This window comes from Nyctereutes procyonoides, unplaced genomic scaffold, assembly GCF_905146905.1.
Source record: "Nyctereutes procyonoides isolate TBG_1078 unplaced genomic scaffold, NYPRO_anot_genome, whole genome shotgun sequence".
Classification (NCBI taxonomy): domain Eukaryota; kingdom Metazoa; phylum Chordata; class Mammalia; order Carnivora; family Canidae; genus Nyctereutes; species Nyctereutes procyonoides.
In genome coordinates this window covers 24,649,932-24,664,988 of record NW_026575139.1, presented here as the reverse complement: position 1 = coordinate 24,664,988, position 15,057 = coordinate 24,649,932, and the positions used below count along the sequence as shown (strand labels likewise).

The 15,057-nt window shown below is 35.4% G+C and overlaps 1 protein-coding gene across 4 annotated transcripts in view; it reads left to right on the top strand.

Annotated features, from left to right (window-relative positions):
• YLPM1 (YLP motif containing 1) overlaps nt 1-15,057 on the top strand; it is a 76,921-nt gene that overhangs the window by 47,565 nt on the left and 14,299 nt on the right. For 3 of the 4 annotated variants that reach the window (XM_055304078.1, XM_055304077.1, XM_055304079.1), the window contains 7 exons: nt 2,321-2,383; nt 2,678-2,797; nt 3,221-3,397; nt 3,477-3,560; nt 3,846-3,929; nt 7,692-7,772; nt 10,883-10,934. In XM_055304078.1, coding sequence (XP_055160053.1) covers nt 2,321-2,383; nt 2,678-2,797; nt 3,221-3,397; nt 3,477-3,560; nt 3,846-3,929; nt 7,692-7,772; nt 10,883-10,934 — 661 coding nt within the window. The remainder of the gene's footprint in view (nt 1-2,320; nt 2,384-2,677; nt 2,798-3,220; nt 3,398-3,476; nt 3,561-3,845; nt 3,930-7,691; nt 7,773-10,882; nt 10,935-15,057) is intronic. The other variant, XR_008661658.1, reaches the window with a different exon arrangement.

Genomic DNA, 15,057 nt, shown 5'->3' with positions numbered 1-15,057 from the left:
TTTATTTTTATTTTTTGGATCATGTTTTTTAATGTAGTCTGACAACTTATACCTTTTCATTGGATCGTTTAATCCATTCATATTATAGTATTATTATTGATATGGTTAGCTTAATTCCATTTTGGGGTTGTTTAATTGTATAGAAATACAACTGACTCAGGCAGCCTGGGTGGCTCAGTGATTTAGCGCTGCCTTCAGCCCAGGGTGTGATCCTGGAGACCGAGAATCGAGTCCCACATCAGGCTCCCTACATGGAGCCTGCTTCTCCCTCTGCCTGTGTCTCTGCCTCTCTCTCTTTCTCTCTGTCTCTCATGAATAGGTTAATAAAATCTTTAAGAAAAAAAAAAAAGAAATACAACTGATTCTTAAATATTGACCTTATATCCTGCAACATTGTTAAATTCATTTATTATAATTAATTTTGTAGTGGATTCCCTAGGATTTTCTGTATACAAGATCATGTGATTTGCAGATAGAGGTTTTACTTCTTCCTTTCTAACCTGAATGCTTTTTATTTCTCTCTCTCTCTCTCTCTCTCTTTTGCTTAGTTGCCCTGGCTAGAACCTCCAGTACAGTGTTGAATAAATGTGGTGAGAGTGAACATCCTTGTTTATTCTTGATCTTAGAGAGAATATTTTAGTTATTTCACCATTAAGTATAATGTTAGCTGTGGGTTTTCAGTAGATACCCTTTATCAGGTTCCCTTCCATTCCTAGTTTGTTGAATTTTTTTTATCATGGAATGATTGGATTGGATTTTGGATTTTGGATTGCTTGGATTGGATTGTTGGATTTTGTTGAATGCTTTTCCTGCATTTGAGATTTTTGTGATTTTTGTTTTTACTGTGTGTGATTTTATTATTTTGCATGTGATTTTTTATCATCGTATTGATAATGATGTATTGATTAGAGTAATTGATTTTTTTTAAGATTTTATTTATTAAAAAAAAGATTTTATTTATTCATGAGAGAGAGAGAGAGAGAGGCAGAGACACAGGCAGAGGGAGAAGCAGGCTCCATGCAGGAGCCTGATGCGGGACTCAATCCCAGGACTCCAGGATCACGCCCTGGGCCGAAAGCAGACACTAAACTGCTGAGCCACTCAGGGATCCCCCAAGTAATTGATTTTTGGATGTTAATTTGCATCCCTGGGTTAAATCCCATTTAGTCATGGTATATAATTCTTTTTATATGTTGCTGGATTCCCTTTGCCAGTATTTTATTGGAGAGTTTTGCATCTGTATTCATAAGGAATAATCTATAGTTTTTTTGTTTGTTTTTTTGCGATGTTTTTGTCTGGTTTTGGTTTTAGAGTATTATTATTTTTTTTTTATTTTGGTTTTAGAGTATTTGTGTGATTTGAGATGCTAGCCTCACAAAATGAGTAAGGAGTTCCTTCCTATTCTGTTTTTTGGAAGAGTTTTTAAAGGGTTCTTTAAATGTTTGTTGGAATTTAGTGATGAAACTATCTGGGCCTCTGAGCTTTTCTTTGCAGGTAGTTTTTAATTACTAATTCAGTCTCTTCACTTGTCATGGGTCTATTTCAGATTGTTTATTTTTTCTCCAGTCACTTTCAACTGAAAATGTCTTTGTCTCTTTCTAGGAATTTGCCCATTTCATCTAAGGTGTCCATTTTATAACCATTTTTTATTTCTATAAAGCAGGCAATTGTGTCCCATCCTTCATTTCTGATTCTGATCATTTGAATCTTTTCTCTTTTTTCTTAGTCAGTCTAGCTGAAGGTATGTTCAGTTTTTTTGATCTTTTCAAAGAACCAGCTTTTGGCTCCATTGATTTTTTTTTTTTAATGTTTTTCAATTGTCTATTTTATTGACTTCTCTAATATCATTTCCTTTTTTCTGCTTACTTCAGGTTTAGTTTGTTCTTCTTTTTCCAGTGTCTGAAATTGGAAAGTTAGGTTATTGATTTGAGATCTTCTTATTAATATAGGCACTTACAGCTATAAACTTCCTTATAAGTACTGCTTTTCACTGCATCCCGTAAGTTTTGGTATTTTTATTTATATCAAAGTATTTTCTGATATTTAAATTTCTTCTTTGACCCATTGGTTATTTAAGAATATGGTGTTTAATTTCCATAGACTTGTGAATTTCTCAGTTTTTTTCTTACTTTAATTTCTAATTTCATTCCACTGTGGCCAGAGACATACTTTGTATTATTTCTGTCCTTTCAGATTTATTAAGGTTTATTTCATGACCCATCATATGGTGTATCCTAGAGAACGATAGGTCACTTAATTGTAAGATCTCATTGTAAAAAAATCTCTAATTGATTTTTTTTGGTTTTTCACTGTGTTTCAGATTGTTGTTATAATGAGAGGATTGCCTGGCAGTGGAAAGACACATGTTGCAAAACTTATTCGAGTGAGTATGGGAAAGCCAAAAAAAAAATCAGTTGCTTTTGTTAGCCACTTGTCTTCTTAGCAAGCAGTGTGATATTGATACAGGTATTTCCCATTTGATCTATCCTTGTTGACCCATGTGGTAGATTCTTTTCCATAAACATTTTGTTCTGCGTAGACAAATATTTTTGCCTCTGCTTGAGTTGAAACCACCAGAAGATTGCATATTATTTAGTCATGAGAAGGAGCTTTGGTATGAGCATTCATTAATTTATTCTGTGAATTCTTTTTAACACTTTGGCTGCATGATTTATAGGATAAAGAGGTAGAGTTTGGAGGACCTGCACCCAGAGTTCTAAGCTTAGATGATTACTTCATCACTGAAGTGGAGAAAGAAGAAAAAGACCCAGATTCTGGAAAGAAAGTGAAAAAGAAGGTATGGCATATTCCTCTCAGGTTACATCCTGATTCATTAATAGTACTGAAAGGAAAACATGTTCAGAGAGAAATGTGGCTTTTTTTTTTTTTTTTTTATGATACAGAGAGAGAGAGAGAGGCAGAGACTCAGGCAGAGGGAGAAGCAGGCTCCATGCACCGGGAGCCCGATGTGGGATTCGATCCTGGGTCTCCAGGATCGTGCCCTGGGCCAAAGGCAGGCGCCAAACTGCTGCGCCACCCAGGGATCCCAGAAATGTGGCTTTTTTTGAAGACAAAGACTTCTCTTTTTTGAATACAAACTTTAGTAATTAGATGCGGAGGAAACGCTACAAAGTTGTGTCTGTCCAGAAGCTAACAAGAGAAGAGGTTTAGGATGGTTCTTTGTTTTTGCTTACTCCATATCTCTTTTGGGGTATCTTAGGTCATGGAATATGAATACGAAGCCGAGATGGAAGAGACCTACCGCACCAGCATGTTCAAAACTTTCAAAAAGACTCTGGATGATGGCTTTTTCCCCTTTATCATCCTGGATGCCATCAATGACAGAGTTAGACATTTTGACCAGTTTTGGAGTGCAGCAAAAACCAAGGGATTTGAGGTAAAAGAACCTTAGAGTACTTTATGTTATCATGTAAGTGTTGCATTTGTTTGCTTAATCACTATTCATTCTTTTTTAGGTATATTTAGCTGAAATGAGTGCAGATAACCAGACCTGTGGCAAGAGAAATATTCATGGAAGAAAACTGAAGGAAATAAATAAGGTGATTTTTGGAAACATAGGAGGTGTTGTATTCTAAACTTCATTTTGTCTGTATGATCACTGTTGTATGGAAGTTGTTTATCCCCTTTACTTTCAGAAAGTCTTTTCTACCTTCTTTAGTAAATGTGTATTATCCTTTGTATCTAAGTGAAGGAGATGTGGCCTAATTCTTCCAGGAACTGGCCTGTTAGACTTCACAGTATTGGTTAAATTTTTCTTAGGTGCTCATGTGGTCTTTCTTTGAATAGTTTCCTGTGATAACTTGACCTCCTAAATCTCTCAATAGATGGCTGACCACTGGGAAACTGCACCTCGTCATATGATGCGTCTAGACATTCGTTCCCTGCTGCAAGATGCTGCTATTGAAGAGGTAAGTGTCCTTTGCCTTGAACCAGTGCAAAAGGGACCTTTTTTTTTTTAACCTTTTTTATTTGGAAAAAATTTTTAACTACAGAAAAGTTGCATGAATCATATAAGAACACCTCTAGAACTTTCACTGAGATTTTGATTGTTAATATTCTGCCACATTTTTCTCTATATAGATATATATCTTTTTAAAATTTAAATTCAATTAATTAACATTGTATTGTGAGTTTCAGAGGTAGAGTTCAGTGATTCATCAGTCTAATGTAACACTCAGTGCTCATTACATCACGTGCCCTCCTTAATGTCCATCAGTCAATTACTATGTCCCCCATTATCCTCCTCCCCTCCAGCAACCCCCAGTCTGTCTCCTATGATCAAGAGTCTCTTATGGTTTGTCTGCATCTCTGATTTCATCTTGTTTTATTTTTCCCTCCCTTCCTCTGTGCTCCTCTGTTTTGTTTCTTAAATTCCACATATGACTGGAATCATATAATAATTGTCTTTCTCTGATTGACTTATTTCACTTAGCATAATACCCTCTAGTTCCATGTTGTTGCAAATGGCAAGATTTCAGAGTTTTTTGATGGCGGAGTAATAGCCCAGTGTATATACACGTATGACATCTTTATTCATTTATCTGTCAATGGACATCTGGGCTCTTTTCACAGTATGGCTATTGTGGACATTGCTGCTATAAACATTGGGGTTAAAGTGCCCTTTCAGGTCACTACTTTTGTATCTTTAGAGTAAATAGCTAGTAGTGCAAGTGCCAGGTTATAGGGTAGCTCTATTTTCAACTTCTTGAGGAACCTCCATACTGTTTTCCAAAGTGGCTGTACCAGCTTGCATTCCCACCTACAGTGTAAGAGGATTCCCCTTTCTCTGTATCCTTACCAACATCTGTCATTTCCTGACTTGTTTGTTTTAGACATTCTGACCAGCGTGAGGTGGTATCTCATTGTGGTTTTGATTTGTATTTCACTGATGCCAAGTGACGTTTTTTTCGTGTGTCTGTTGGCCATTTGTATGTCTTCTTTGGAGAAATGTGTATTCATGTCTTCTCCCCATTTCTTAATTGGATTATTTGTTCTTTGGGTGTTGAGTTTGGTAAGTTCTTTACAGATTTTGGATACTAGGCCTTTTCCTGATAAGACATTTGCAGATATCAGGGCACCTGGGTGGCTCAGTGGTTGAGCGTTGCCTTTGGTTCAGGTCGTGATCCCTGGTTCAGGTCCTAGGATCAAGTCCCACATCAGGCTTCCCACAGGGAGCCTGCTTCTCCCTCTGCCTATGTCTCTGCCTTTCTCTCTGTATTTCTCCTGAATAAATAAATAAAATCTTAAAAAAAGATATTTGCATGTATCTTCTTCCATTCTGTCAGTTGTCTTTGTTTTTGTTGACCATTTCCTTTGCTGTGCAGAAGATTTTTATCTTGATGAAGTCTCAATAGTTCATCTTTGGCTTTGTTTCTCTTGCCTTTGGAGACATGTCCAGTAAGAAGTTTCTGTGGCTGAGGTCACAGAGGTTGTTGCCTGTGTTCTCCTCTAGGATTTTGATGGATGTGAGATAGATATATATGTCTTCTTATTACTACTACTGTGGAACCATGTGAAAGTTAAGTTGTAAACTTCATAACCCTTAACCCTTCACCTCTAATACAGTATTACAGTATGTATCTCCCCAAGAACAAGGGTATTCTCTTACAAAACTAGAAGTCCCAATTATCAAATTCAGGAAATTTAACATTGATAAAGTATTATATTAAGTAGTACAAATTTCCTGAATTATCTCATATAGTCCATATTCACATTTCACCAAATGTTCTCTTAATGTGCCTTACAGCAATTTTTAAAAATCCAGGATATAGCCGTTTAATATAAAAAAGAACTTTCTCAGCCATGTCATTGTCAGGAAAGACAAAGAAGTTTTGAAGAGCGTAGGCCAGTTGTTTTGTAGAATACAATTCAATTTGGGTTTGTCTGGTTGTTTCCACATGATTAGTTTCAGGTTAAACATTACCAGGAATGCTACATAGTGATGTTGGGTCTTTAGTGCATCATATCAGAACCATATGATGTCAATTTATTTCATTCCTGGTGGTTCAAATGTTGATCACTTAGTTCAGGTGGTATCCATCAAATTTTTCTACCTTTATCCTTTGTAATAATCTGTAGGGAGAAACTTTGTTAATATCTTGTTTCTTAAGTTTTCACTCATTGATAATTTTGCCTAAATCAGTTATTAATTTGGTGGAAGTAAATCTTTATCATGGAAAAGTAGAGATTTTTCTCTTTTAATCAGTTGTGTACTTCCATTTGGTTTGAGCTCCTATTAATGTTGTCATTGTGTTTTTATGTATTTTTACCTCCCAATGCCATTCCTCAACTCATTTCCTCTGGTTTCTGCTCCAGCCATTCTCCAGACACTCTCAGCAAAGATTCATGACAGTAGATAATCTTCATTTCTGTTGCTTAATTTTGCAGCCACATAGAACTTAATTGACCATGTCCACCTTTTTTTATTTTATTTTATTTATTTATTTATTCATGAAAGAGAGAGAGAGGCAGAGACACAGGCAGAGGGAAAAGCAGGCTCCATGCAGGGAGCCCGACATGAGACTCGATCCAGGGTCTCCAGGATCATGCCCTGGGCTGAAGGTAGTGCTAAACCACTGAGTCACCCAGGCTGCCCTCATGTCCACCTTTTGACAGCGTTTTCCTTTTGGCTACTGCAAGTCCACCTTCTGATTTTCCTCTTGCTTCTCTGGCCATCACTTTCAGTCTCCTTTGCTGGCTTTTCTTGCTACTCAGTCCTAAAATTTTGGAGTTCTTTGGGGCTCCATCTATCTTAGGATCTTGTCATTCTGCACATTTGATATAGATCTTTCTGGTAGCTTGGATCACCACATATGTGCCTTTAATAATAAATTGTGAAGAATCAAATAATTTTTATCAGTACAACACTAATTATATCTTAGTGGAGGGATTATGGGTGATTTTTAAAACTCTACCCTTACTTTCCAAATTCTCTACCAAAAACTTGTTACTTGAGTACATCTCAAATTCAACCTATCCACTATATAATTCATACAAACCTGCTCCTCTTCTGGTATTCTCTTAGTAACTGAACCCACAAATCACTTGATTGCTGAAACCTTGACTCAACTCTCTGTTATCCTTTGCTTTTGATTCTGTGTTATACCAACCTTCAACTTTATCTCTTCACCATGTAGTCAGTCTACAAGTTTTGTCAATTTTACCTTATAAATACTTCTTTAATCTATCTACTCTCTATTTGCATTGCTACCATTCTGGGCCAAGCTACTATCATCTTATTTTTTCACTATACCCTTTCTTACATCTTGAAATGTGAATCATATACATGTTTTACCAAAAAAAAAAAAAAAAAAAAAAAACAAACACGTGTTTTACTTGATTGGAAAAAATACTTGCTAAAGGTTTTAAAATGAAATTCTAGTAATCATAGGCATTCAAAACAGGTAATTGTCAACTTAGCATGGATAATTATACTCAACTTCATAGGGAATTATAAAGATGGATATCCCAGGCAAATGAAAGACAGGAATATCATTCTTTTACAAGTTCTGTTTCAAAGTTTAGGGTTTAAAAATTACTTAGAATGTAACAGTGAGTTTGTGCTGTCTTGCTCTGGGCAACTGTGCTCATTTCAGATTTCAGTGAGGGACTCAACATTTTCCTAAATGTTAACTCATCTTTTTTCTTTTTCTTTAATTGGGATGGTGTAGGTAGAGATGGAAGATTTTGATGCAAATATCGAAGAACAGAAGGAAGAAAAGAAAGATGCAGAGGAAGAGGAAAGCGAACTGGTAGGAGACAGACCAACCACTTTGAACAAAGTGTCTCTATTGAAATTTTTAAGGGTTTAATCTCAGATCTATGGTCAGATTACTACTGTTGATTTGCACCTTAATGGTAAAAGTTTCCATAATCATCTTCAAGGAGACTTTTGGATACTTTTTCTTTTCCCTCTGACCAAAAGGACCCTCTACTGTGTTGTTACAAGAAAATTTTAAGAATACTAAGAAACATACCCTTGTACTCACTCATCTACTTGTGGGTGGCTTTAGGGGAGTATACTTTTTAAGAAAATCAATGATCTATGAGAGGGCATTCTTACATTCCAGCAGATATGTGGTACAACCTACCCAACATATGCATAATTGTCTCTTCTTTGCTACAAGATTTCAAAATTGAGTTCTGTCACTGAGGCAGAAGAACTTCTAGAATGAGGAGGCAGAGGGTTGCCACTGACTGCTGGATTTGTTCTGCATTTTATCCTGTTAAGTGATGGGGAAAATGAATTGAGTGTGTAGGCAATGCATTTTGTTTAAGCTGATGAGAGGCTTCCGTAGTGTGAGTTCAAAGTTCCCGTGTACCTACTGTAAATGCTTTTGATCACACCTCTGTAGAGATGTTTGCCTTACCCTGTCATTGAAAAATATGCGACCTGTAGAGTTATGTTACTTTTCAGTGTTTGCTAATGAGGCACAGAGATTAGCAATGCCTTGAAACAGTGTTGCTTTTTTAATTTAAAGTATTATTTGGTTTATTTAATACTTCGGCCCTTTATAAAGCTGCTTCTCATATTCTTCTGGAAATGTACAAAGCGAGAACCCTGATTCCTATCCCTAGAGAATACAGACTCTCTAAGGAGTGGTCCCATCAAACCCATGTGTGATATAGAGGACTCTGAAAAGAAAGAAACTGTGTGTACATAGAGATGGTGTCAACCTCTACATTCTTAGATTTCATATGTGGATTAAAAAATAAGCTTTAAAGTTAATTGCATTTGAGTCTCAGTATGTTTTTTTCTTTAAACAAATTATTTTTCTTAATTAGGTTGTCTTTTGACATATATGATTTAAAACGTAGGTAGGAAGTTCATTTAAAGGTCCACGCTGTTCTGGAATATGGCTAATGACCTCTTTAGCTACTTGCAGCGTGTGTACTAGAAAATGATCACGTGAGAAGTCTGTAATGTTAGCTTTCTGAAGCTCCGTCTTCCTTTTGTGGAGATTTCAGGCTATGATTCATAACATCTGACTCGTTTAGGTGTAGGTCAAAGCTCGGAACTTTTAATTGAATGTACTACTTACTTTGAAAAGTGAAACACACTGTAATACTCTATTATTACATCAGAAACATGTCAAGGAAGCCATAGAACTCTACCCTGCTGGACTCTCTCTTTTATTTCCAAGTGGCCTAACATTTTAACCAGGGAGAAGATACACAGTTTTAAGGAAGAACAGGGTGGTTCCAGCAGGAGGAAATTAATATACTCATTCTGCTTATCTTTATGTTATAAAACTTCTCTTAACCCATTCAAAAATGCAGAATCCAGATCTTCTACTATTGGGTTCTATTCCAAGAGTAAAAGATTCTTGGAGAATTTTAACCAAAGGGTTAAGAGCAAGTCTCATGTCATTCAGACCATTTTAATGGAATTCTTAATAAACTTTGCATTTTCTACTTTGTACTGATCACTGCAACTGGGCGAAATCCAAACTTTTCTTGGTTAAGAGAATCCTTCTGGGGGATCATTGGTATGATATTTTTCTTTCTTTAGTGCTTCAGTGAACCAAATAGATATGATTCAGAATTTATAAATATGTTATTCTAGTGATGCTTAAGGTTTTCAGATGATTTTCGAGATATCACTTGTGCAAATTTCATGAGTACTTTTAGCACCATCACTTCAGCATAGCTTTGTCTTGGTTTGTTGTAGAAATGTATTTGGGAAAGATGGTATGATTTATAACTTCAAGTACTAATAAGTTGAAAGTGAATAATTAGTCTGGCCTAAAAACTAGAAATGTACAAAATCTGTAGGTTTCCTGGAAGAACTATGATGCTCCAGTACTCTTACACAGCAGCTATTGTTATCATACATTCAGCATACTTGCCAACTTACCTTTGTGTCAGTCTGTTCCTTGGACTTGAATATTCTCTATGTAGAGATATTAATTCTGAAAAGAAGATGCTGACACCTTTGATGAATCTGTTTATATAATAAGCCCTAATGTTAAAGTTCTGTATGTTAGGGTCTAACAACAGAGTCCAAATGAAGGAAAAGAGGAATCATAACCGTACACTTGCTAGGTGAATAAGTGGAAAAGTATTACTACATAGTTAAATAGGTACATTGGGAAATTTGAAAATCTTACGGGACTTTGTTTGAAATAAACCACCCAGTTATTTTATTAAATAAAATGTAAATTGCCTGTGGAGATTTCTGGTTTTCGAATAATAGGAAAATGTCATTTTAAAAGACATTGGAAATAATAATCTAGGTTCCAACCGATGAAAAAGAAATGCTCTCATACTGATTCAGTAAAAACCAGCCTTTGTAAGATCTAACTGGTAAATGGGTTGAGTCATTTTTAAATAAGTTGGAACTTCATAGTTGTGTTCAGCAATACCATGTTTTCTTCTTTCTTTTGAGTACTTAAAATTACGCTGCAATATAAAGTAACTGTCTTGAAGAACACTCTTTGTCTACTATCACTTGAGAATCGAAGTTGTACTTAGAAAACAAGCTAGCTAGTTATTACAAATAACTACTCTGCTACTCTGAATGATATTAATACTAGCACAGTAACCACCGTACATCCTCACCATATTTCCTATCCAGCTGTTGTTCGGACTACAACTGTGTGTCCTGAACTGTAGCTGCCTCAAAGCGCCTTCACAATAGTGTTTTGAAGTGACTACTCTGAAATCTGGGCAGTGAAGTTGGTGAATTGGGTAATTCAGTTTCTTCAGAGGTAAAGAGACTGTGTTTTCCCTAAGGATATATATATAACTAGTGAGTGGAAACTGAATCCGTTCCCAGTTTTAATGCTTTTCCAGTTCAACAGTGATATGCATGTATGTGTCTCTTTCTAACCCTTCGAGCTTCTCTCTGTGTGCGATTTAGGGTTACATTCCGAAAAGCAAATGGGAGATGGACACATCTGAGGCCAAGCTAGGTGGGTATCTCCTTTTTCCTGTTTTTATATGTGATACCTGATGGTAATGGTCATAGATCTTTCTGCTTTAAGAAGAACAAATTTCCCCAAATTTCTGCTTTAAATCAAGATTTTTGGCCTACCTTAATACATCCTTAGCAAGCTTTCAGTTTAACTAGTTACATCTTGTGACAGGGTGAAAGAAGAGTATTTAGAAGAATTGCCTTTACTACCACTTCAAAGTTTTAGAGTAAGCAGAAGTATGATGAATTTAGCAATAAAATACTGTCACTTCTAAAATCCATTGTTATATTAATCAGAAATGTTAGAGATGATGAGATTTCTGCTTTTTTAAAAGAATATTTAATGGCAAAAAAAAAAGAATATTTAATGGCAGTCCAAAGTTGAACCTGATTATGAATATTTTGGGTAACAAGAGTAGTAATAATAATAAATATTGAAGTTTAAACATTCAAATATTCATTAAAAGGCAGTTATTTTTCTTATATAATAAGAGTTTCTGGATTGGGGGAGGTAGATATGTAATTCAGGTTTTTAAGGAGCCTGCTTTGTAAGATTCTTTCCTTAGGTTTATTTTTAGTGGCAGGTTGATTACAAGATAAACTGGTTAAAATTACTATCTAACCCAAAAGTTGGAGTTGCCTAATGTGAGGTTGTCTGTCAAGCAGAAAATCATATATATCCAGTGATTTTCTTCCAATATTTCATGGTAATAATTGCAAAACTTTTTTTTCACCTCACTTAAAAAAAATCATTTATCACATTAAGATGTATTAATAAATAATCTAAGAAAATGAGATAAGGACTTCCTGGAAAATTGACCTTACTAATGTATGAAATTTAACTGTCAGTCTCTGCATTTCTTTTCCTGGTATCGTACTGTTACTCCAAGACTGAAGTAACCATCTAAATATCTTAAGTTTATAGAACACATCTGAGTCATTTAGCTGCTTCACTGTTTGGGATCCTTTGTGTTTCTGATGTAAGAGGAGTACATTTTACATAAGTTGCATAAGTTCTGCCTTTTATTTTGCCCAACTGATCATGTTAGCAATTGATGTCCACTAGGTCCTATGTAAAGTAGTTCCATAAACTTTAGTATTACTGTATTATTAATAGGGATAGGTGCTTTGATATAAAGTCTAGGGTTTTTTCCTAGTGTATGACATGTGAAAATTGTATGTGGTTACTGACATATTCTTAAACTGGTCTTCTTTCTTTGGGAAATCTTAGTCAATGATCTCTTCCTCTAAACTTTTAAAGCATTTATAAACGTTTCAATGCCATTAAATATGTAGGAAAATAATAATCACAAATTACTTTTTAAATAATAAGGCTTTAGATCTGCTTATTTTGATATTAGATTAAGTCTGTTTGAAGCTCTGTACTGTACCTTGAGAATAACCTGTAAGACTGTAAGATCATTTCCCTCTTCTGGTTCTCTAAATAGCAATTATCTTTTGGGGCAAAAAGAGATCATAAATACAGATCAAGAGGATTATAAAAATGATCGGTATTTTAGCTAAGCATGTAATGTTCATAGGTATCGTGTAATATGTGATCTACAATAATAATTTTTAAACTTGAGCCAGTCCAATTTCTATTTTTCTTTCTAATTTCAAAAGAGAAAGGAAATTTAGCTGTGATGAATATTCAAGAAAATATGTTATTAAACTTGGTACTGATTTCTGAAAAAAAATTTGTCCTGTCTACCATTTGCTTCTCAGAAAACACATTTTATACAAATTCAATCCATCTTAAAGCATTAGGCAATTAATTCCAGAAATGGATTTGGTAAATAAACCATTTCAGTTAAAGACACTGAAGGTCTAGTAATGAACCTAGAAAATAAACCCCACCATGTTTGCCACTGCTGCTGTTGTTTTAATAAGTGACAGTGATGTTTCATTTAATGACGGACATCTTGCACCACTGTGTTATCTTGAGAGCTAATCTATTTGTGGAGGAAGGCAAATTGAGTGTGAGCATTCTTGAAAGTGCTTGCTTCTTTCAGATTGGTCCGTGGAGCCAAATGAGAAGAAGATTCTTCCCTAAAACATAAGGCCCTTCATCTGAGAATTAGTCTATGGTGCTTTCCTTATGATAACAAATTCGATAGATTTCATTACCAAATACAATTAATTTTTCTAGTACTTTACCAACATTCTTAAATTACTTTTGGTAACACGATTATGCTAGATGAAAACATACTAAGCTTTATCTAAGTCACACATTGAGCCAGAAGAGCTAAATGTGTACCTGGGGAATTTTGATTCACAAATGAGTCTGCCTGTGAGAAATTACTCATTTACCTTTCATGCAGCTGGTTAAATCCCATTGCAGATTCTTGATCTGTGTTCATTAAGTACAGTATGCACTTCAGCCAATGTTTGAGTGTTAAATTGGAAGTGGTGTAATTTTAGAGAGATTCAAAACTTGCCTGAAATACATCTGACATGGGTGCTGTGGAGTTGTTAAAGACTGCCTGTGGCCCATTTCAGTTGCCCCTGACTGGCTCCTTTTCAGCTGGGACACAGGCACCCTAATACTAGGGTAGGTGTTACATGCCACATCAGACGCTGGGTTTCAGTATTGAAGCTACTTAAATTCTGATGATACGATTTTGGTTTCTCAAATTGTGAGAAATTCTCACAATTTGAGAAACCAAAAGAAGGTTTGAGACTGCTATCCTAATTTAGATTTCTCCATACCAAGTACTTTGCTTTTCTCATCTGTCATTGTCTCTGATTATTGGTTATTGTATATTGGCCTTCTACATGTCAGGCAATTTCATCTCTTCACAGTTGGAATGAAGTTATTATTCATATAGGCACGTAACCCTTATATGTTTACCATGAACAAATTTTCAGAAACACCATTTATGTTTAGAAAATGCATAGATGTATCTACAAAAATTTTCTGTTGTGCTATAATAATATTTACTGTTCTGAAGATGTGGGAAATTCTGTGACCTGCCAAGTTGGATATTTAAACCTTCATCTTCATCTTAAAACCTCATCTTTTGAAATTCAAACCTCTGAAAATCATTAGTGTGGGTGTATGGGACACCAGCCGCCTTCTGTAATTAACACCCCAGATTCCTCTTCCCTCACCTTATGCCATACATCTGTGTGTTTGGGTTTCCAGGATGCCATGTGGAAGAGGTATGAACCTTTCTTCAGCCCCAAGAAGGAAGCTTTAAACATGCTGTGTACAATGAAATTTCAAATTAAACATTACAAACAAGGGTGTTCAGACTAGAAGTACATGTTCTTCTGATCTTCCATGTTGCAAATATGGGACTCCTGTCACATACCCAGTGTTTGAGGAAAAGTTCTTGCAGTTTTCATACTTGCCCTTCTGCATTGCTGCCTTGGCTATGCTCTCTTCTTGGAGTTCAGATATGAATTTTTTTCCTTTGAAGTATGTTAATGTCAAAGTTGATCTTAAGTTTGGAAATCCCTTGAGGTTTATTTAATAAGTGTGTTAGAGCTTCCTACTCTTCTAGTAATACTGTATACTGTTGAACTAGAACAGTTTTATTGTTTGTGGGACTTCATTGGTTTTCTAATACCATCATCTGTGTCCCTATGCAATCAAGGGATCACTTATTTAAGAATCTGTATAATACGGCCTGTCATACACACAAAGATAAAGCCATTTGGTACAGCATGTGGTTTACAGAGATTAGGCAACTGTTTCTATTGAACTCATCCATGTTAAAAATTTTTCCAAAGTGATATGATAAAAATTTATTGAGTTTTGTAAAGTGTTGTAGTGTGCCTTGCAGATTTTTCAATACTATTGCTTTTATGGGGGAGGGTTTTAGGAAATAAAAATTTTGCCAAGTATGTGAAATCTTACTGGTTTTTTTTAAGCCTATTTGGTATGGTACAGTTAGCTGTGTGTGAATCTTTTACATTTGAAGCATAAACTCACCCTCTCTCCTGCCACTGCTTCCATTGTACTTTTCTTTTCATATCAATTTCTCTCCAACTTGGTGCCTAACAGATTTTTATTATATGCACTCTGCACCCTTTATGGAGTTTAATGAAGTGTGGTTATTGTGTATTTCTGACATTTTTGGCTTTTCTTTTATTGACTTGCTTAATAATAGTGTGTG